This window comes from Rhododendron vialii, chromosome 13a (genome assembly GCF_030253575.1).
Source record: "Rhododendron vialii isolate Sample 1 chromosome 13a, ASM3025357v1".
NCBI classification, from domain to species: Eukaryota; Viridiplantae; Streptophyta; class Magnoliopsida; order Ericales; family Ericaceae; genus Rhododendron; species Rhododendron vialii.
In genome coordinates, this window is record NC_080569.1 from 9,636,096 (window position 1) to 9,658,932 (window position 22,837).

Sequence of the window (22,837 nt, forward strand, 5' to 3'; positions counted from 1 at the left end):
AAGCAAAGAATCCTCACTTCTCTCTCTAAGCTCTCCGATAGGGACACCAACCAGATTGCAGCGGAAGATCTCGAAAGAATCATCCAAACCCTTACCCCCAATGCCGTCCCGATGCTCCTCAACTGCCTCTACGACGCAACCATTGACCCCAACAAAACCTCCATCAAGAAAGAGTCCCTGTGCCTATTAGCCGCCCTCTGTGCCGCCCACCCAGATTCAACAACCACCCATTTGACCAAAATCATTGCCCACATTGTCAAGAGGCTGAAGGATTCGGATTCAGGGCTGAGGGATGCATGTAGAGATCTGATGATCCATCTACATAAGCTAATCTATTTGCCCAAAACTATTTATAATGCCGTGTTCCACACATCTCCGTCGAATGGCACTTGCTACCTCTGTACACCTCCGTTGTCGATGGGTCTTGGTGTGTTGAAATCTTCTCTTGAAGCCGCACAAGACTCAACAATTAAAAAATGGTTTGATCAGATTTTTGGGTCTGTGATTCTCGAACATAACTTGAGCACGGACGGAAAGGAATGGGCAGGGACGGTGGGGAGTGGAGGGGGTCGAGCAAAGGTGGGGTTTGCCAAAAATGGGATTGGCCGGAGTTGGGGTTGGCCAGAGATGGAGGGGTGGAGTGAAGAGGGGAGGGAGGTAAGGGGAGAAAGGTTAGGTCTGAGATATAGGGGAGACAGTGCAAAGAGGAGAGTGAGTCAAAATTAGGTGTTTGTGATTTTTTATGCGTGAGTGTTATTATAACAGGGGTATATTTGTGTGAGTGTTATTATGACAAGGGTATATTTGTCATTTTAGCCATTCCATTAACAAAGTTTGTGATTTTTTAGTTTCTAGTAGATGAGGGGGTGTCTGTGGGCGTTTTTAAAGGTTAGGGGGTGTTTGTGTCCAAAATGTATAGATGAGGGAGTCTCAATGTAATTTCACCAAAAATAAACCCTCAATATTTGGGTCAGCTTAGCGCAACTCGATTAAAACTTTGGATACCAATAAAATCGCCCACTAACGGAGTCTAATTAGAGTCAAAACTGAGACCATTAAGACCATATGTATAGAATGGTCACACAAGAGTTGACAGCATATGATAAAAGATTTCAAGACTGAGACCATTAAGTAAGAGCAAATTCTAAGTTGCTGGCCTTGACTAGGCCAACTCATTTGGTTTTTTCAGTATTGTTTAATTGAAGCAAGTAACTTTCCTCCTTGGATTATCTATAATTCCTTATTGGTTTGATGCACAATTGGCATCTCAATACTACTACTGAGATTTGGGGGAGGGATAGGGCAGAATCGTCTCCCGAATTTGGAAAGTAAAACTCTCTTTCTTTGTTTTTTTCTTTTTTTGGACAAATGAGAACACAAAGGGTGTTTTTTATTGACGGAATTTGGTGTCATAGATACGTAGTCGGGGGTAGATTGTGAGGAGTGAAAGGAAACAAGCATGGCAAGTGTTGGTGTCCCAATTTTGGGTACGTTAGAGAAGGCAATTTCATTGAAAATCTAAATAGAGTCTAGCTCAATATTACAACATAATTCTCCCAAGAGTACTTTATTAAACAAAAGGAGGGTAGACTAGGGTTGCTATCTACTGCTCCGCCTCTTCTTCCATTTTGGCCAGTTCCTCGGCTCCGAAAGCTTCCAAGGTATAGTGTTCACCCTGTTCATCTATGAGGTCTGACACATTATACCGGCGTCGCCACCAATATAATATGTCAGGGTCACCAAAGGTAACACCGTGAGCTTACAAAAGCTCAATAGAATAAACCCTACCCACTGACTCATAGCTTACAAACAGTAAATTATAACGACAAATAGTAACAATCACACATCCACATTCACTATTCAAGTATCGTTAGTGTCCATGTTTTTCTGTATTTCTCCTACGCGACTCATCGTAGACCGTGTCTCCATTTTCACTTTTCATAACCAAATCAACATTTTCAAAATCTGTTTCTAACACACCCAACCTCGGTTCCGCCGTTCCGGTCTCCCGAGTATCCTCACAATGGTTCCGCCGCACCGGGTTCCCATTGGCACACTTTACATTGGCTCCTCTCCGCGGATAACCAAGCCACACACCCGACCTCGGTTCCGCTGTTCCGGTCTCCCGAGTATCCTCACAATGGTTCCGCCGCATCGGGTTCCCATTGGCACACAAAACACACACCACACAATGGGCTACCATGTCCGGCCACATTGCGATTTCCAAAACATTTCATCTTTTCAAAACACGCCTTTTCGTTAACCACACCCTAGGTGTCATGTTTCTAACTTTCCCGATTTCCGTGTCACGTTTTCATGCATAGACTCCGCGGTAGGACTTTTCACAAAAATAAGCATAACTCATTCATTGAAACTATACTAGCAAGATCATTCAACTCAATATTACTAAGCATGCTCGAAAAGATCAAAATATGAATACTTCAAATCAAGCGTTGAAATCTTATCTTTCGAAAATCGTTCTATCTTACTTTTTGAGAAATTCAATACAACATATGTTTATTTAAGACAAAGTCATTTATCTAACATGCTCATACCTCCATTAGTGAGATAAACTTATTGACAATCATGCATTTTAAACGATAAGCTTATCTACTTGAAACCAAACAATAGATAATCTTATTTATGATATTGATACTTTGAATCAAGAACATGTTACTTTCTAACGTAGATTCTAAACTATACGTAGAGTTATTGGACTAGGGTTCTACTTATACTTAGGGAAGTGAGTAGAGAAAATCTACCTTGATCCGAAACTAGTCGGGGCCGAATAAGCTAGTTGAAAGTTTTCTACGGGCGGTGAAACTCGCAAATCTGGACCAAACTTTGGATGGCAGTAACTTGGTCAATATTTGGCCGAATACGATCGTTCTTGGGTCAAAGTTGAAGCTCTCGAAGTGTTCTACAACTTTCGTGAAGGAAGTTGATCCTAGAAACTACTTTAGGTAGAAGAAAAATGGTGAGAAAGAAGAAGACAATATGCTGTCTGGAAATAGAAATCCGAGATTTTTACTGAACTTCGGATGCCAATATTTTTGTCATTTCTTCACCGATTTGGATGGTTCTTGGGTCTAACTTGAAGGTTTCGAAGTGCTCTACAACTTTTCCGAAGGGAGTTGGTTCCAAAAACTACTTTAAGCAGGAGAAAAATGAAGATTTGTGGAGGGCAGTAAGCTGTCTGAAAAATGGAAATGGTTTCTAGAGAGAAGTGAGTGAAGGTGTGAGTTGAATGGAAGGCATGGGGTGCTATTTATAGCCAACACTTGAGCTCCTCCTTCCTCCTCTATGGCCGCCCCCCCCCCCCCCCCCCCCTCTCTCCTTTCTCCCATGGACTTTGCTCCATTGTCATGTCCAATCAAGCTTGAAAGCATGCCAAGTCTTGTCTTGTCCAATCTTCTTAGGCTTAAGGCTATAAACTAACTAGGATCTTATGCTTTCTAGGGTAAATCTAGGTAATCATGGCAAGTCTTACAAGTCTAAGGTAGGGTTTGATTAGGCTAAGGTATAGCCTTCCATGTATGGTCAATTCTAGTCTAGGTTTGTAGTCAAAATCTAGGGTAATGAGGCTAGGATTCTATGCTAGAAAATTGATTAGAAATGGGTTGTCTAGTCGATAGGGCTTAAGGCTAAAATAGGGCTAAAGAGGTAGCTTGGAGTGTACAACACACAAGCACACACTACACTCTCCCTCCCCCCCCCCCCCCCCCCGCTCTCTCTCTCTCTCTCTCTCTCTCTCTCTCGGTACATATATATAAAAGAGTATATATATGTGTGTCTAGGAAAGTAAAACTTAAGATAGTTAGGCTTAAGGCTAGGACATAGGTGTGCATGCATGGCAAGGCTAGTCTTGTTTCCTTTGGAAGCAAAATGATGACTCCCTTAGTATGACTTGTCTTGTCATGCTTATTGGCAAGTCAAAGGTCTATTAACCAAGGGATAAAAATTTCCCTAACAATTATGGACCAAGAGGTAAAGGAATATCGGTAATAATTTGATATGACTAGTCATGGAAATCTATTGTCCAAGGGATAAAAATTCCCCTAACAATTATGGACCACGGGGTAAAGGAATATTAGTAATAATTAGGGTTTGAAATGACTTGTCATGGGGTATAATGATTACCCCTAAAAGTCTAAAGGTTCAATTAGGGTTCGGGGGGTTCAGAAGGCTCCAAGACGGTCAAAAAGGTCCAATTAGAGTTCGGGAAGTGTAACTAGGAGAAATGATAGTTTGGTTTGTCCAACTAGTCGGTTGGAAATTAACTCTACTAGCCAAGTAAGGATTTCTAGCCAAGAAATATAATTTAAAGATTTTATTTAACTTGTTAGGAAAATATACAAGCGCTTTTATAAGCATACTTGTCTTTAGAAAATGACTAGATTACTCGGCGTGAAAATATATAACTTTATAAGTCTCAAATCTAATTATGACGGATTATTAAAATTAAAAAAAAAATTTAGTAGCAAATCCAAGTAATAAAAATAAATTTTAAATATTTAACGAAATTTTTATTTACCAAAAATCAGGGTCGTTACAGTTGGATCAAATGCTTGAGGCACTTATATATGCCTAGGCAGCTACTGTTAACATCGTTGGTTCTGGTTTGTAATAATAAGATGCATGACTCCACACATGTTAATAATTGACTCCGAACAGATTTGTGCGTGTCTGAATCTATATCCGGACATCTGCATCCCCATCATTTTTTTTTTGGGTAAGTGCGTCCCCATCATTTAATTTCATTGTATATATTAGTATAAGCTTGTGTAGTACGAATCATGTTTAATTACCAGATAGTAAAGGTCATGACATTTGATTTTAAGATGAAACCTTGTGGGGCTGGGCTTCGTACGTAGTTGCCGAAATCAATTCCTTCGTTTTCCTTCAAACTTAAACGGGGAAAGGTTTTGTACTTAAATTTTCGTGAGCAAGAGAAATTTTTTGATGCCGCACTTGTATTTTGAAATCTTTAGTTTTAGGAGAATAAATGAAATTATGTACTGCTTTCACATAAAAGTTGTTAGTAGCAGTAAAGCTAGCCCAAGGGGTTGGCCAGTGGTTTTGGTGTGAAACTTATGTGTTTGTTTCATCCTAAGGTCTTATATTCGATTTTCCTTACCAATAACTTTTGGAGCAACCTTATCCCAAGCCTAAACATGTGAAACGGCTATGGAGTAAAAGGAAAACCCAATACTTCCACTGAGATTTGGGGGAGGGATAGGGGAGGAATTGTCTCCCGTATTTGGAAAGTAAAACTCACTTTCTTTGCTTCTTTTTTTTTTTTGGACAAATGATAACGGAAAGGGTGGTTTTTTTTGACGGAATTTGGTGTCATAGATACGTAATCGGGGGTAGATCGTGAGGAGTGAAAGGAAACAAGCATAGCAAGTGTTGGATCAAATGCTTGAAGCACTTATATATGCACTACAGAGATTAATTCGAAGTGCGTGTAAGCTGATCTGAAACACCCTGCATTACCAAAAAAAGGGGAAAAAAGTTAATTCTAAAAAGAAAGAACATTCATGTAGCCTTTTAAATGGTTCCATCCCGACCCGGGGACCTTGCCGAGCGGCACCCCTGCCAAGAGGGTGCTGAGCGGTCAATCCGGCTATTCATCTTGGAAACAACGGCCCGGATCGAAACATTTTTTTCCTTTTCCTTTTTTTTTTTAAATCCGTTCGATACCTTTACATCTGAACCGTCCAAAACACTTTTGGACGGCCGAGATGTGCTCGGCACCCCTGCCAAGCACCCCTGCTTGGCAGGTTCTCCGGTTCCGGTTCCATCCACCTCACGACCCTACGAAAACAAAAAACAGAAAAATGCTCGTCCACCTACTACGTACGAAATTGGATCTGTTAAGATGAGTTAATTATATGTAATTGTGTAGGGGTTTAGTTGATATGAACTCCGCTGGGCCAAGGTGTGGACTCAGTTTAACCCCAAATTTGGACATTACACAGACTCACAGTAGCACATCCTGGGTCGAGCTAAGGTTTGGACCTCTGGGTTTGAGGCATATTGCTCTGTGACAAAACACATTTTTAAATACTTCATTCCTTAACTCTTTCCAGTCTACAATTCCTACGTTTCCAAGTTCTAACGAATACACCCAGAAGGTGGAAACAAATGTTCCTAGTACCTACTCCATCTCATCAACTCCATCATAATATCTTACGTTGAGTCTTGGAACTTGATTTGTTCAGTATATATACCCAACCAAATCAACAAACTCCATCACCAAAAAAAACATCCTCGTTCATACACAAGTAGTCCCCTCAATTTCCTCCGCAACCTCATGGCCAACCATCAACTTCCGTCCGGGACCGTTATCGCCTTCCTCCTCCTAGCCATTGCGATCACATCCGCGTCCTCAGCGCGAATCCTCGACGAGGAGGTACCGGCTGTCGTCCCCGCCACTGCACCCGTGGCACCCGATTTGCCAGGAACCCCTGTTCCCACCGCAACTCCCGCGGCCGGGGTTGCGGCCACCGCCTCCCCAGGTGATCACCCCCTGACCTTCTTCATGCACGACGTGCTGGGCGGCACGAACCCCACGGCCAGAGCCATGACGGGAATCGTGACCAACCCGGCCGTCAACGGTCAGGTACCCTTCGCCAAGCCGAACGGCGCGGTCCTTCCCGTCAACAACGGCCTCCCGGTCAACAACGGGAACAGCGGGGTCATGAACAACAACAACCTCCCCTTCCTCACCGGCCTGGGCGGAGGCACTTCCGGCGTGATGCAAAACAACAACGGGAACAACAACTTCAACAACGGGGGGTTCGGTTTCCCCGCCTTGAACGGAATCAACCTCCCCTCGGGGACCGCCCTCCAGAAGCTCATGTTCGGGACGCTGATGGCTTTCGACGACGAACTGACCGAGGGGCACGAGGGGGGTTCCGGTCTGGTGGGGAAGGCTCAGGGGTTTTACGTGGCGAGTTCCGAGGATGGGAGCAGCCAGACTATGGCGTTCACCGCGATGTTTGAGAGTGGGGGTTACGCGGATAGCATCAGCCTTTTCGGGGTTCATAGGACGGTTGTTTCGGAATCGGTGCTGGCGGTTATGGGGGGAACCGGGAAGTATGTGAATGCCAAGGGGTTCGCAACTGTGAAGACGTTTCCGGGTCTAAACGGGCTGTTTAATACCGATGGAGGAGCTGAGACTGTGGTGCAGATCAGTTTGTTCTTGACTTACTAGCTGGTGTGTGTTTGTGTTTGGATGTGATGGTGGTGGTTTGTTCTTGTGTTGTTGAAATTTGTTTGTGAGATGTTTGAATGCTGAAAATCCTTTGTTCTTGTTGAAACACATTGCAGCTTGACAGAATAATAGGAGTAGATAACCATGGTTCTTTAATCGATAATCAGTAGCCGAACCATAATTAATTGTTCTTATTTATATAGAACCATAACCTGACTAATGAACCGTAGAATCAGACTAATTAAATAGGACGGAACGGTTCGGTGTGGATTAGACCCGTTTTGCGATTCGAACGATTTTCTTTTAACGTACCTCTGTATAGTTACATGCTATAAGAAGCTAAATTGAATAAAAATATGGAGTACTTGATTTGTTTTCTGGAAAAATTTATCTTCTTTTCCTTTTTTGTTTGGTAAAGACCTTCCTAACTCTTAGGCTTCATTCTTTTGGACTTAATTTAAATTTGAAAATTTTGTCTTTATTTAAATTTTTTTTGCATTTGTTAGTTTTGCATCAAACTTTTGTGGTTATTGATTCGTCTCGACGAGAGAAATCGAAAAAGTAATTTTTTATTACTTTTACCCAAGTATTTTGAGAAATAACTATTTTTTAGCGCAAAAATAAATCTCACATTTCTTAGGAGTAGAATGGGTCATTACTTAATAACATCTGGGACCTCTACACTCATTGCCAATTGGTTTTGAGATGGATATAATTAAAGTTTTCACATGGTATCAGAGCGAGGCATGTTCCACCCCACATTTTATAAAATTGACAATCCACACCCTGCGATGATAGACCAGCGAAAATGCTGCACGATGATAGGACCCAAAAAGTGGCCACACGTGACAGACCTCAAACGCCCGCACATGAGGGGGATGTTAAGAAAATGAATTTCACATTTCTTGAAAGTGGAATGAGTGATCACTTAATAACAACCGAGACCTCTCCACTCATTGCTAATTGACTCTGAAATGGATATAAAGTTTCCACGATCTGACAACTCACTATACGCTTCAAGAGCCTGTCCTCGTCGGGCATGTACTTGAGGATGACGTCAGCCTTGTCGTCCTGGTAATCCCTCAGTCTTGCCGACGAGGATGATGATGTTGCCGGCGGCGATCCAGACTTTCTTCTCCATCTTCCTCCTGATGTGGCATAGACGCTTCCTGCCGTTGATGCACGTGGCCTTGCACCGACCGTTTCCGAGCATGCGGAGGACCTAAGCGTACTCCTGGCCCTCTTCCTTGAAGACGAGCTCGCGCTTCTCGTCGTCTGCTTCATTCTTGCCTCGCTCGCTGCTGGAAAACCCTCCTCCCTCTCTCTCTCTTCGAACCAGAAAAAAGGCGAACTCTTTTCCATTCTGCTTTTATTTTTTGAAAAGTGGGATCCACCTCCACTTAGGCGAGCGATAGGTTGAGGAGTGGAACTTAGCGGTGGCGTAGCATTATTTACCACAAATGCATGGAGTAGACATGAGCATCATTAACATTTGGGCTGTAGCATTTAGGTCTTAGACCCTTTCTAACCATCTTTTATCGTTTTCAACCTTTTTGATATAGGCTGTTTGATTGCAATGGAATATACTTCTGCCCTCCCTGAATAATTGCTAGAATCTGTTTGGATTTAACCCATTTCGGTGTCAAAGTCTAGACCCAAGGATCATCCCCCATCCAAATACTAGTACTTCACAAACAAAAACATGGGTATCTCAAACCACAGCATTGCCATTCATGTTTTTTTTTTTAATCCGCAAAAAGAGTAGGAGGAGGTAACCAGCGTAGCAATTTCCTTAGACGTGACCATATGGGCTCCTTGCCCGCCGATAGAATGTCCGGTTCGAGCCATAGCTACTGTCTGGGAGGACGGGCCGTCACCATGGCACCACCTAGTGCACAATTGGCATAAGCTCCCCCTCAGTAGTGATCCAAAGACTCATCCACAGACGCCAAGCCACCTGCCGGGACTCGAACCCATATCTCCGTTAAGAAAGATAGTGAATCTTGCCAACTAGGCTACCACCTCACTGGTCATTGCCATTCATGTTGCGCCCCCCATCTCAACAAATCCATAGTTGGCAACCACCTCACTGGTCATTGCCATTCATGTTGCGCCCCCCATCTCAACAAATCCCTCCCCAAAGTAAATTTAAAGCATATAAATTAGTATAAAACCCCTTGATGGATGGACTGAATTCAACCTTTTGTAATTCTGGTATTTTCTTTTCCAGCCGACCAAGATTTTTAGTCAAAAGAGAAAATAAAGCGACGCCACAAATGAAAGGGAACACACAAAAAGTTCGATTTTAAAATCACATGATTAGGTTAGGGTTTGGATAGGGATTTGGAATTTTGCTTGCTTTCTAAACCTCTCAACATTCTAAACTCCCTTTCGGTACAGTTGGTTGTGTGGGAAAACTCCTAAAAGCAAAAACAGAGGAGGAAACACAAGGATTACCCTACCAAAAAGTCTAGATTCCTATCATTATTTCCAACCTTGGGAGAGAGCACACCAAACTCAGAGAGAAAATAATGCAATGGATTTTACTTCATCACAATTTACTTTCTCTTCGCGTGTCCCTCCGAAACTTCGATACTCAAATTGTGGATCCAAAAAAAAAAAAACCGATACTCAAATTATAGTCTTAATTCTCTAACTGAAATAAGGCCATTCTTGGAAGAGTTAGAGCTTCTACGGATAAAACTTGATACAAGGGGGTAGGAAAGAACGAAAAAGCCGCAGCTTGCAAGAGTGAGACTCCGAATTCGAGAATCACACTGTTACAGAAGTTTTCCCTATTTCAAAGACTCTGAAAAGCTTTTACTTCGTTCACCATTTTGAAAATCAAATTACACTAACGAATTCAAACAAAAGCCACCCCAGTCTCGAAGTACCCTACTTACTTCGACTCAAAAATAAAAGTTTGTTCAAAAAGGTGCACCCCAAACTGGACTGGTCCTGTGCTTCTGTGGCATTCTCACACAATGGAAAGAATAACCACACAATATTCTAAGATTCTCCAAATTCATAAGTCCAAAACAGATAGAACAGGCTGAACAGCCACCCACCTCTACCACTTCCATTTCATGGCCATATCCCAAAAGAAAGGAAAAAGAAAAAAAGTGCTGTTATGTCTCTTTCCAGACCCATAACCTTCCATGCCCTCGAGTACCCACCACAGTCCCCATTTCGCAGATGATTGATCATTGGTGTTGCCTCATGCTTGGAGCTCATGATGCCTTGTTTGGCCTGATCAGTGTTGGTTTTAAAAGGTTTTGATGAAAAAGTCTTTCTTGTTTGTAGTTTCAAATATATTCTTTAGCCTAGATTAGAATCAGATTCTTAAGTTCCTCTTTTTTGGGGGGTAGGGTAAGAAGCATGGATTAAACAAGGATTGCCTCATCATCTTTGAAATGTTTGCCAGTAGTTGGATGTCTGATTTAAGTACATCTGATGATTAAAAAAGAGATTTTAAGTACATTTGGTTGATTTTAAAAGTCTTTGATGGGTCATTAAAAAGGCAAGTTAAGTTCAATTTCATTGGATTCAATCATTTGGGTAACCTTGAAATTCAACCAATTGGCTAAAACTGAAATTTGTACCAAGTGAAACAACACATAAAAAAAAAAATTTGGGCAAATCACAATGCTTTTGGATACAAAAGTGGATGTATGAAATGTACAGAGACAAACTTGCCAGCCTAGGCAGGTTTTCAAATTAAAAGAAGGGAAAGGTGAAAGCCAAAAAAGACACACCATGGGTTTTTTCCCCCCAAGAAATTACCACAAAAGAACCAAACAACACCGATCTTTTACTACTTTACATTCTTTCCAACCACCTGAAGATGTAGTAGTTCTGGTCCCCTCATCAAGTAATATGTTTACATCGTAAAATGCACACGATAGTGATTAAGTACCTAATTACTCACGCACAAACTCTAATCGTACAGGTTAATTCCTTGGGGTTTGAGTTTATGATCAGTAATCAAGGCCAACCGTTGGCGATGATGATGAAGAAGAAGAAGGAGAAGAAGTTGGAGATGGCCAAAACTGTGCGTTCTTCACCCTTGAAATGCTTGTGAGTACACCCAATGGCGTCACGTCTCCAATGACTGTCACTTTCTTTGTTGCCAAATCTATGCGAAACGATGTCACCCCTGCACAAAAAAAAAGAGAGTTGTTGCTTTAAATTATGCACCTAACAAGAAACCAGCCATAGAAACAATTAAGGAAATTGCCAGAAGTAAGTTTACTTGTTTTTCTTATGGCATATTTTAGAAGAAGTTACATTACCGTAGTCCCAAATCAACTCATTAACAAGAGTATCAAGAAATCATCATCTTCTCTATAGCCAACTAAACAACCGTTGGGCCAACTAGCGCGGTTAGTTTTCTTGTTTATTTGGCTAATTGTTGAAACTAAGTGCAACTCTCGTTAGTCCCATGTACCCCTAGCCTTTATCCTTGGTGTTCTACTTACCTTCCATTCTAGAGATGTGTTTTCTGACTTTTCCCTCACAGCCCTTGCAATGTATTGCTACCTTCAGTTTCACAACCTGCATAGCCAAGAATCACAAATAATGAAACAACCTCTATGTGTGTTTTTGAAAAATATTCCTGGTGGAACTATAGCTAAATAAAGAAGTCGACGAAGCACAAGAAACAGAAAGACAAAAACAGAATAAAAGAAAGAAAAAACACCTTATCACGAGGGCAAGAGCGACTTGATGAAGATTTTGAAGACGGAGAATCGGCAGAAATTAGATCCCCTGCTCCCATTTTCTGGCCAGGAACCAATGTTTTGACATGATCTGAATCTTGCCCTCGTGATGAAGATTTTAGTGTACTAGGGTTCCCCAGTGTTGTTTTTTGGCTAGGAACCAACGTTTTAACATGATCCGAATCTCGCCCTCCTAGTGAAGATTTTGGTGAACTGAGGTGCCCTGCTCTCGTTTTATGGCTAGGAGCCAATGCTTTGAAATGATCCGAATCTCGCGCTCGTGATGAATATAATGATGATGGAGAATCATTAAGACCATGGTGCCCTGCTCTCATTTTATGGCTGGGAGCCAATGCTTTGAAACGATCCGAATCTCGCGCTCGGGGTGAATATAATGATGATGGAGAATCATTAGGACCATGGCGCCCTGTTCTCATTGTCTGGCTAGGAACCAACGCCTTGAAACGATCCGAATCCGATAACATGTCGGAAAATGGTGTGTCACTAAGGAGGTACCTAGAGGAGCCAGGAGGACTTATCAGGTCACTTTTGTCAACGGAGCTTTTCCTCTGGAAATCACTCTGCTTCTTGGAAGTGCTCTTTCTGTTTTTCTGATGGTAAGGTTTGGGATCAATGGGTGGTTGAGACTGACATGGTATGGGAGGGAGGGCTTTTGGGTGGCGGCCGATAGGCCTCGTGACACGGCGGATCATGGACCGTTGATCCGTGCTTGAACATATGGCTGTGGAAGCTGGAGATGCACAAAATAGGTCTATGGTTTTCATGTTTTGTGGAATCAAGGGAATACCTCAAAGGGAGAGCAAATTGGTGACCTGAGTGATATGCAGGGAAAAAAAACTTGTAACTCAGGAGGTGAAGAGGGGAGTGTGAGGAAGATCTTCAAAATGAAGGCAATTAATCTGCTTATAAAGCAAGTGGATTGGAAAGAGAGAGAGAGTGAGTGATTCTAAGGGGAGAGAAAAAAGAAGCAGTTAGGTCCCAATAATGTGCATAATTTTACTATAAAATTTTTGGAGGATACTCTCTCTGATTTGTTTGGACCAGGAAAGAAAAAGCTGTGGTTACCTTTTTATTTCTTTCGGAGGAATGCTAGGATATATGAAAAACGTTCATGAAATTGTTTAAGAAAGAACATGAATGGTTCGGGGTTTAGTTTTATGAACTGTTTTTCATGCCATCTTTTGGGGGAGCTGGTTAAACCAGTTGTGTTCATTTCTGTTATTTTTCTGTGTTATTAGTAAATGATTACTACCACTAATAGTGGCATATATGGGGGGCGAATTTCAAAGCTAAGTACTCTTTATTATTATTGCCACATCATTGTTATTTTGGGTAGACTGAAATGGCATATAAAGACATTCTTGTCTAGCTTGAAATATGTAATTCATGAGAAACAATATGGGTGTATCCCGTGTACAAATCTATTTTGAACCCAGTTCAGATCTCACAAAACTAATTGGATCTACTATTTTGTTTAGGGTTCTTTTGAAAAATCAGCTTAATCGTATAGATAAGGGTGTTCTCGAAACATCCAACTTTATACCAAAATTCAAGAACGGTTTCGATAATCTTTGTGAGATCTGAAATGGATTTGTACGCGTGTGTACATGCATATATGGAATATGTACCCACAACAGAGAGGCTAAGGGGAGTTACATTTTTCAAGGGGAAATGGTAACCTCGGAGCTTTCATTTACTTGTCTTGTGATGAGCTAATATGAACTTTGTACTGCTGTGATGGTCAAGGTAATTTTAAATTCGCTTCACCTTTGCATGCTTAAGTACATGTTTAGAGATATTTTAGACACGTTCACGAGACAATGGACGATATTTATCAAATTTCACAATATTTTCACTCTTAATTTCATAAAATAAATGATTGGCATTCTGAGTTGAAATGAATGAAAAATCCGATCACATTATCACTTACATGCAAGAGTCATGGTCAAAATGATCATATTTTCCTCATTTCTCAATTGTCGGTAGACATATTGTTTGATTGATCAAACAGGAAAAAAAAAAAAAAAAAAGAACTCATGACCATTTTTTTTTAGTAATTTGGCCCTTTCTTGATGTGTTTTCTTGCTAATTGGTTTTTGCATGCATAAATTACTATTACTACTTGAGAATTATGTGCAAATTATTGCTTTTCTCTGACAACAAGATGCGGACTCTCGTGATAGGCTGATGGTAATTTTGTCGTGTTCAGACATTATCACTTAATTAAAAGTATAATGAACAGCATATTCAATGACAAAACATATGCAACAACCAGTGACGGATCCAGAAATTTTTGACAGAGGGGTCACTCCTTTAAGAACAACTTTATATGTTTCAGAGTCATAGGCAAACTCACATCAATTTTATTATTTAATTCGAAAATGAGTGTATATATACATGAAAGTACTTGTTAGTGGTAGTTGATGTTGAGCTTGTAAATTTTTTTTTAAGAAAATACATATTTATTTTATTTTATGTGGAACTTAAAATTATAGTAATTGAATTGTGTAGGAAATTATATTATTGTAAATGACTTTGTGGTACCAATGCTACACGAGATAGTTTACGTTTGGATTTGAGAGTCTGCACACTCAAAAAAAACATGAAGAAGTGTGTGTTTTAACCATTAAAACACAAAAAAAATGGAGGATGTAGGCGTTAGGATTCGGAACTTGCGTCACACCTGTGGATAGGCGGATTCCTACCACCGGAACAAACAAGCTAATGTAGAAATATTCGAAATATTTTAAATATATTACGAACTTAGACTGGGGGCCTTCTTTGGAACACAATTTTCAGGGGGGTCATTGTGCCTATACTAGATCCGCCCCTGACAACAACTCCATGACTAAGCATTAATAATTTCACATGAATACATAGTCAAGCTTTGTATGAATTACAGGTATCGTCTACTAATCTTTTTCAATATCATACTATTAATTATAACATGCCATAAAAGTCAAAAGTAAGTAGAGATGTTGAAAAACCCATATGAGACAGAGTAACAGTCAAATGTAAGGAGCTCCCCGCAGGAGGACAGTGGAATTGGACGCTCGAGATTAATCGGATGAACGCAAATTAATTCGGACACCTAAATTATAAAAGAAACAGGCAATTTATAGTCTGGAAAAGAAAAAATAAACAATAGTACTGGAGTATTATAAAGGTAATCAGACAAGATGTGTATGATTTTAGGTGGGCCCACATGTGTAAAACCTAGCTAACAATGCGCATAACGGCAGGTGATATATTACCTCATTACTTGTACTTTACCCTAAATTATTGAAAGATGCACACAAACGAAGATTGGGCCGGGGGGGGGGGGGGGGGGGGGGGGGGGGGACCTAATGAATTTACCTGATAATTTGATGAACAGGATCTTGTAAATCCAAGCCTATATTTTGAAACAAACTTGGATATTTCGTAAACGTTTTTACCGATAATCGGAAAATTTAAATTTTTACAGGAATCTTAAATAAATCATATATTGAACAACATAAGAAGTTCAGGTCATTTTTGTTGGACCCGAGACGGGTCCAAAATACATATGTACGTGCATGAACGTACATACTCATATTCTTTTCGAAGTAGCTAGAGACACATTATTGCTTTTTAATTTACATATGTACTATATAATATAGAACAGGTGAAAGAGCATTGTAATGATTAAACTCTGCGAATGGCTGTGGTGTATTCCTTTATTATTTTTAGGTCTAGCTCAGCTTCCCCTTGTGACCTAATTTCAAGTGGACTTTAAAAGTTGATAATCATAATTACACTTCTTGATCACTCCTTGATACTTCATTGATTAGCATTAAATCGATGTACCTGGTTGACTAATGTTGGCTTCTACTTTCCATTAAAGCATCCAACTAACTGGGTTTATCTAACTGTTTTTTTTTTTTTAAGCACATTTCATTAAAATGTCAAACGACACTTACAGCGATTTCATTCAAATACAGTGAAAATGAGAACTACAGCCAACCCATCACAGAAAAATAATACACAATAAAAGCAGAGACAGAGAGACGAAACTAATGTCTAGATCTTAAGTCAAGCCAAAAGCTCACTACACACCGCCTTTAAGGGTCGGGTCACGTGGAGCTAGCAATCTATCAATCTAGCTGCCTCAGGATGGTGCAGAAACCAAATCACAGACAACAAACACATAACTGATGGAAACAGACATACACGCAAGCAAAAACAAGTAAACAACATCTTGGACTCTTCCAATATAAGCACGCCGGCCTACTCTGGCCAAGGGAAGGCGCGCCAACGCTTGGGGCACACATGGATCCTCGGACCAAAGCGATGGAGAGAAAACTCCAGCAAACCCTCACTGTCACGACAGGCTCTGGGCACGGAGACCGAAATAGAAATCCGCCGTGGCCTCTAATTGCTGTTTGATTTGCATTGGACATGTTCTTATAAAATACACTTGGGCCCAAACACTGCCATGATTATCCGCAAGTTTAGGGCTTTAATTTGGTTAATTTAGTTTCTTGCGGGTGGGCCTAGAATCAACTGCGGTCGATTTTAATCTTAATTTTTGTTATCAGATTTTTAAGATGAACTAAAGCAATACGAACGGGTGCTGGATGTTGCTTTTATGATTGTCTTAGAGATAACAATTTCTTCTCTCTTTTTACCAAACGGACCCCACAAACCAGGGACAGCTGTACCTAAGTGACGTAATTCGGATGTTCGTGTGAGAGCGTGAAAGTGCATTTGAAACAAAATTCGAGCTATTAAAATTCGCGAAATTGAGAATTGAGAGCGCGAGTGCATGATATTTTTCAGGATTATGTGACTAAAAGGTTGCACCATATGTTCTAGGGGTTTAACTTTTGCATATCGACATGCCACATAGGGATTGTACCATGGCACTGAACAGATAATGCACATCGCCAAGTTAGAGTTTACCTTTTGCGTAGAATTTGGTATTACTATTAAAATTGTACTACAATTTTTATCACTACTGAACTAAAATATTCTGAAAAAGTCTCTTCTGTCCAAACTCACTATTTAAAAGGTGATAAATAATGGAGTAGTATGTTTTACAAGGACGTATTCTCAATGCACAATTGCACGCTATAACAAAAAATTCGATTCAATTATGAAAGGAGCAATTCTACTGGTACAACAGAAGTGGGCACAGGGTGTACAGCGCGCGTTTGGGCCCGTCTCGAGTCTAACAAAAATAATCGGAGCCGCTCATTTTGTTCAATGTTTTTTGCTTAAGGTCTTCGAAAAAAATAAGCTCCATCCGATATCGATAAAAGCTTTTACGAAGCATCCAAAATTGCTTATGAAAATTTCTAAAGCGATTTTTGACGCTTCGTAAATGCCCTTATCGATGTCGGATGAGGCTGATTTTTTGCGGAGACCTTAAGCAAAATATATTGAACAAAATGAGCGGCTCTGATTATTTTTGTTGAACCCGAAACAGGCCCAAACGTGCACTATACGCACTGTCTGTGTCACTTCTGCTGTACCAGCATTTCTGTTATGAAAATCAAGTTAGGATATTTTCCAAATATCCACTTCTTCTTCTTTTTAAATCGTAGTAGTACTTTTAATGCTGCGTGGGTCTCGTTGAAACTAAACATTTGTTTTATTATCACGCGTTTAAAGCAGTGGGGGCTTTCGTTTCATTGGAAGGATTAAACAGGCCCTTTGAGTACTGATCCTTTTGGATTTCCTTTTTCTTCTTTGTCTTTAATTCTATATTTAATTACTAGTATTTGAACTCAATGGTTTCTTAGCTTCTAAATGTCTCATGTCTATCTTCTTTCGCAGTTTTCTGCAAAAAGACTCTAGTCACTTGCACTTGCCCAAGTTGAGTTCGAAATTTCGAATGTTGTTACAAATGGGATTCTTGGTATACTCTTAAAATCAATGGTTTCTCTTCTTTTTTCCTTTTTAGAGGCTGTCGGCTCACGGCTGTTGGGGTGGTAAGATTTTTTGAGAATTCCAACCTAAAATTAATTGGTAGTAGGTGGAGTAACCTCTAGATCGAATATGTTAAGTAGAGTTTGAGTGGCTTAAACGAGCGACGTGGGATGAAGTAAAACACTCCCCCTCACGTGCAGCCCCCTCACGTGCATCTGGGCTGCACGTGAGGGGAGTGTTAGACTTCATTTTACATCGCTCATCTAAACCATAAAAGCTTGGTTTAGTATATTTTAGAGGTTAAAGAGAATTGAACAATTGACTGTCTTAGAAGTTGTGGACTTTTTATAGTAGCTATTTGTAGTCAAAGTGTTTTCATTATACTAAAAGTTGTAGGAAATGTGTTAGATTAGTGGAAAAAAATGTATTGGATGTTTAGTTTATTGAAATCAACTTAACTTTTTGGTCAAAAAAATTTAGTTTAGTATGAACAACTTAACTAAAGGCAATAAATTGTAGTAAAAAAAAAAGTTTAGTGAAAACAAGGCCTTAGTTGTATTTATATAAGACTTTATAGTGGCGACGAGAGCACGAAAAGAGTTTGGAGAGGTTTTGAGGGGAGCATTGGTAATTGTGCCCATCTGGATAAGTTAATGACGGGATGGGGTGAGCATCGCTGAGTGAATCTTAGTTCATTTGTCGGAGGAATAGTCCGGGTGTAAAGGGAGGGATCAATATCAGCTAATCCTCAAATTTCTTATCCCCTCCCTCCCTTCTCCGCCCGCCAAACGGGCCACTTAAAAGTTTTTGGATTTTTATTGCGAGGCTTGTTTCCCTGCAATTCTTTTCTCCCTTCATTTTCTTTTTGTTGTTTTTCTTGACAAGATGGCACCATGATAAAAAGTAGCATTTTTCTCTCAATGGATCAACACTCTTTTACTTTCCTAAAGGCAAAATAGCATGTGCCCCGTAGTGTCCTCGTACCATCATTATATATGATGGAGATGTCAAAACTACCCCTACACATGTTCAGCACATAGTTGATCCTAGTAGTATCTGTTAGTCTTATGATGTTAAAAGGAAAACCCAAAGTGTGTTTAGGCTTCGGCCTTTCTGGAGGGCTTCGTCTCTTTTGGGTGTTCTCGATTATTTTTTGGTCAATCGTAAGTTTGAGTTTCGAATTGGACAGAAGATTGTTCTTCAAATATGATATTGTTCTCTTGTTCCTATTAGTCATATAGCAATTTCAAGATTAATGAAATTTTCTTTTGCCGTTCAAAAAAGAAAAGGAAAAGCCAAAGGAGACTTCTCCTAGCTTTTTTTTTTTTTTTTTGTCTTTATAAAACGTATTTAAAGGCTAGGAAATCAAGTAGCTCACTATCAGGTTATTCTGACTATAGTTCCTCATGACTCGCACACCAATAATTAGGCCAAAAAAGGGCACAAAAATGAAACTGCAAACATATGACCAAAACCTTAAAGATTTTTTTATTTCTATATTTAAATTCCACATCCTTAGAAGGTGGTGGTGCATATTTTTCAACTGCGGATAGTTCCACTGCATTTTTTACTTTGAATTTACAGTCTTGACTCCATTTGAAATACCAAAACAATCTGTATTTCCTTCCAAGGATACATATGTATTCCATGCCCCATTGGTACGTAGCTATTGACTGTGATACACAACTTTCTTGGCTATCATACACAATGGATGATTCATGTCAAACCTAAGAGGTAGAGAGGCTAATCATTTACCACTTGGCTTATCAGGTAAATTACCATTCGCAATAAAATACGTCAACATACTTATATCATTTTCGATGCATAACTTTTCGAGAAAAAAAAGCCCTTATTATTCTCTATTCTATATGCTGTGCAATATAATTCCACAATACCCAAAGGAATCCACACATAAGATGCTTCATGATCCATGGTAGTACTAGTAAATTTCTTAGGGAAAATGACGGCTCATGACATGATTAGATAATTAATACCCGCCAAGGATAAGCTGAGAACATTTGTTAATGTTAAAAATATCCTTGGCGGGTATTAATTATCAAAACACATTATTGACTGTCATTTTTCCAATTTCTTAATTTGTCAAGTATTTATTTCAGCACACTCACAGGCCATAAAAATGGGCCACGGTAAATGGGCCACGATGGGCCAAACAGACCTACCACAAAACGATCAATTGAGCCCATGATTCGGTCCGCACGTGCAGTTACCCGTGTCGGATTCGTCTCGCGCTCGATTTGAGAATTAGGGTTTCTGATAGTATTTAGCAAAATAAAACCGCCGAGGACGGCTAGGGTTTCATTTCCTCTCATCAGGCTATCATAGACATACAGAGAGACACGACGCCATGGGTAAGGGGAACAAAGAAGAGTCGTAATTCTAGTATTCAATTTCCTTTATTACTGTATATGTTCGTGTGTTTTATGTATGTATATGCGTAATGAAGCTTTTGTTCCTTTTCGATTATTTTGTTTTGGGAAGTAGCAAGGATCAAGGTTCACGAGTTGAGGCAGAAGTCCAAGGCGGATCTGTTGGCGCAGTTGAAGGATCTGAAAGCAGAGCTTGCTCTTCTTCGCGTCGCCAAGGTCACTGGCGGTGCCCCCAACAAGCTCTCCAAGATGTTCTCTCTCTCTCTCTCTCTCTCTCTCTCTCTCTCTCTCTCTCTCTCTCTCTCTCTCTCTCTCTCTCTAGGTTGCTGACTTGTATAATATATGTAAAGGTTTGTTCATTTCGAATTGGCATTGGGTTGATTGGATGTGCAGTAAGGTGGTGAGGCTGTCGATAGCACAGGTGTTGACGGTGATCTCACAGAAGCAGAAGGCGGCGCTTAGGGAGGTTTACAAGAACAAGAAGTACCTGCCCCTTGATCTGCGTCCCAAGAAGACCAGAGCCATTAGGAGACGCCTCACCAAGCACCAGGTACCATAACCTCGTTTTAGCTCTTTTATGTTTCTGTGCATTTGAGAATTTCTCAATGTTTTTGTGGGTCATGCAAATTATTATTATTTTAACTCCCATCCTGTACTCTTTGCTGTTATGGAATATCTGATGGCAATGCCAACTGGGAAGTGGTTAAATATCCATTTGTGTGATTAGGGAGATAGCAAAAGCTGGTGGCATGAAGCTTGCTTATTTTCCAGGTGGAACGATAAATGCTGATATAATTAGGTTTCATTAGATATTTGACAAGTGCGGAGCAGGGGCTTTGAACGCAATTTAAAGGCTTCAGAGTAATCGTGAACTTCGGGTCCTGCTAAGTCATTGTCTACGTACTGAACTGATTATGGTTGTGGTAGTTTTGCTGACTGGGATAAAGCTAGCAATCTACTATGTACCGGCGGGGCTTTAAGGGGAGGTTGAAGTGTGTTGAAAATTGGGATTCTGTGTGGGATATCTAGGAGGGACTTGAGGAGTGGAGAATCGGATCAATAATCTTACGATTCTACTTCGTTTCATCCTTTGCATTATTATTATCATTTTGTACTAGTATTTTTCAGGCAAAAGTGGGATAATTGATAACCTAATTTTTCCGGCAAAAATCCAAATTCAATTCTCCTTCCAAACTTGATTCAAATCATAAATTTTGTTAGTTGGTTTTCAATGAGCAACTAAAACCACAACTCTCCCTCCAAACATTCTGCTTTAAACAATACTTCTATTATTTGGGAGAGGCTTTCACTTTCTTCAAGTTTTGAAATGAAGGTCCTCATTAGAGGAGAAGTTTGGAGAGGGAACTTTTACACACAGACACAAGTATAATAAGTAAAGAGTAAGAGAAAAACTTGATTGAAGTGCTATTGGGATCAAGATTGGGATGGAATTGTGATTCTAGACATTTTTTTGGATGTAATCACTAAAAGATTCTGTAAAGTATAAGATTTTTACTCCTCAGAATTGTTTGAATGAAATAGAGGCATGGTTAAGATCCTGCTTATTTCCAGTTATTTCAGCTTATTTAGTGTATAATTTGAATTGACATGCTGAAGCTGCAGGACCTAGAGAAGTTTGTGGGTAATCCGGATATTGTTGTATGTTTGTGTTGAACAATTATTCTCATTGACAAACCTTGGACATCAGCCACCACCTCAAATGTGCCAATTATTTATTTATTTTTGTAGTTGGACGGCGTGTTGATTTGAATCTCAGAATTCTGGCAACATTGTTGTCAAATCAAAGCAATTATATTTGAACCTATTAAATCATTATTGGGCTTTCTAATTCTTAAGATAAGGATGTTATAGCCAAGAGGCCTATGGCCCAGTAGCATAGGGGGTGCACTTAGGGGCTGGGAGAAAGGAGGTCAAGAGTTGAACTCCTCTTCTAATGTGCTAATCTAACTATTCTAACAATACTAAATTACTAACTGTCGCCGATGAGAAAAAATGAAGACAAGAATGTTGTAGGGTGGTCTCAGAAACTCTCATCACTAGACTTGGGATTATTGGTTTATTGCATGCAACAGCTCTTCAAGTTCCCAATATAAGAATGGTTGATAGGTTACTCATTTTTGCTGTGTTTCATACATAGGTGTCATTGAAGACAGAAAGGGAGAAAAAGAAGGAGATGTACTACCCAATGAGGAAGTATGCCATCAAGGTTTAGCATTCAACTTGCTTTTGAAGGCCATTGTTTCTCTCTACTTTTTAATGTATTTCCTATTGAGGAACTATGCCATCCAGGTTTAGGATCCAAATTTCCTTTGAAGGCTTTTGTTTCTATTCTCTATATCCTGAGGACAATGCAATCAGTTTCCTATTATTTGTTTCTGCCCTCTTCGGCCGAACATATGATGAATGAGAACTTAAATGTGAGGTTTTTTTTTTAATTATACTATATTTTTCATGCAGTATTGTGGCTTGCTCAATTTGTCTACCTTTGAGTGTCTACCCATTAAAAAACTATTAACTGTATTCAGGTGACTCAGTTACCACTACGTTGTCTTGGCCTAAAAAGTGATGATCGAAGCTTT

General features: G+C 40.0%; 3 protein-coding genes across 3 annotated transcripts; 2 read left to right on the forward strand and 1 right to left on the reverse strand.

Annotated features, from left to right (window-relative positions):
• Positions 1–6,260: 6,260 nt before the first annotated feature.
• On the forward strand, positions 6,261–7,325 carry LOC131314797 (dirigent protein 10). Its single transcript, XM_058343650.1, has one exon. It carries the CDS (start codon positions 6,317–6,319, stop codon positions 7,217–7,219), a length of 903 nt encoding a protein of 300 aa, XP_058199633.1. The 5' UTR covers positions 6,261–6,316; the 3' UTR covers positions 7,220–7,325.
• Positions 7,326–10,848: 3,523 nt separating this feature from the next.
• On the reverse strand, positions 10,849–13,003 carry LOC131314799 (protein SODIUM POTASSIUM ROOT DEFECTIVE 1-like). The gene is made up of 3 exons (XM_058343651.1): positions 11,919–13,003; positions 11,698–11,773; positions 10,849–11,375 (listed from the first exon to the last, which is right to left on the reverse strand). Exons 1-3 carry the CDS (start codon positions 12,720–12,722, stop codon positions 11,197–11,199), a joined length of 1,059 nt encoding a protein of 352 aa, XP_058199634.1. The 5' UTR covers positions 12,723–13,003; the 3' UTR covers positions 10,849–11,196.
• A 7,056-nt stretch (positions 13,004–20,059) lies between these two features.
• LOC131314800 (large ribosomal subunit protein uL29-like) lies at positions 20,060–22,714 on the forward strand. Its single transcript, XM_058343652.1, has 4 exons — positions 20,060–20,219; positions 20,353–20,488; positions 20,631–20,787; positions 22,396–22,714. The coding sequence occupies exons 1-4, from the start codon at positions 20,216–20,218 to the stop codon at positions 22,468–22,470; spliced, it is 372 nt and encodes a 123-aa protein (XP_058199635.1). The 5' UTR covers positions 20,060–20,215; the 3' UTR covers positions 22,471–22,714.
• Positions 22,715–22,837: the final 123 nt, after the last annotated feature.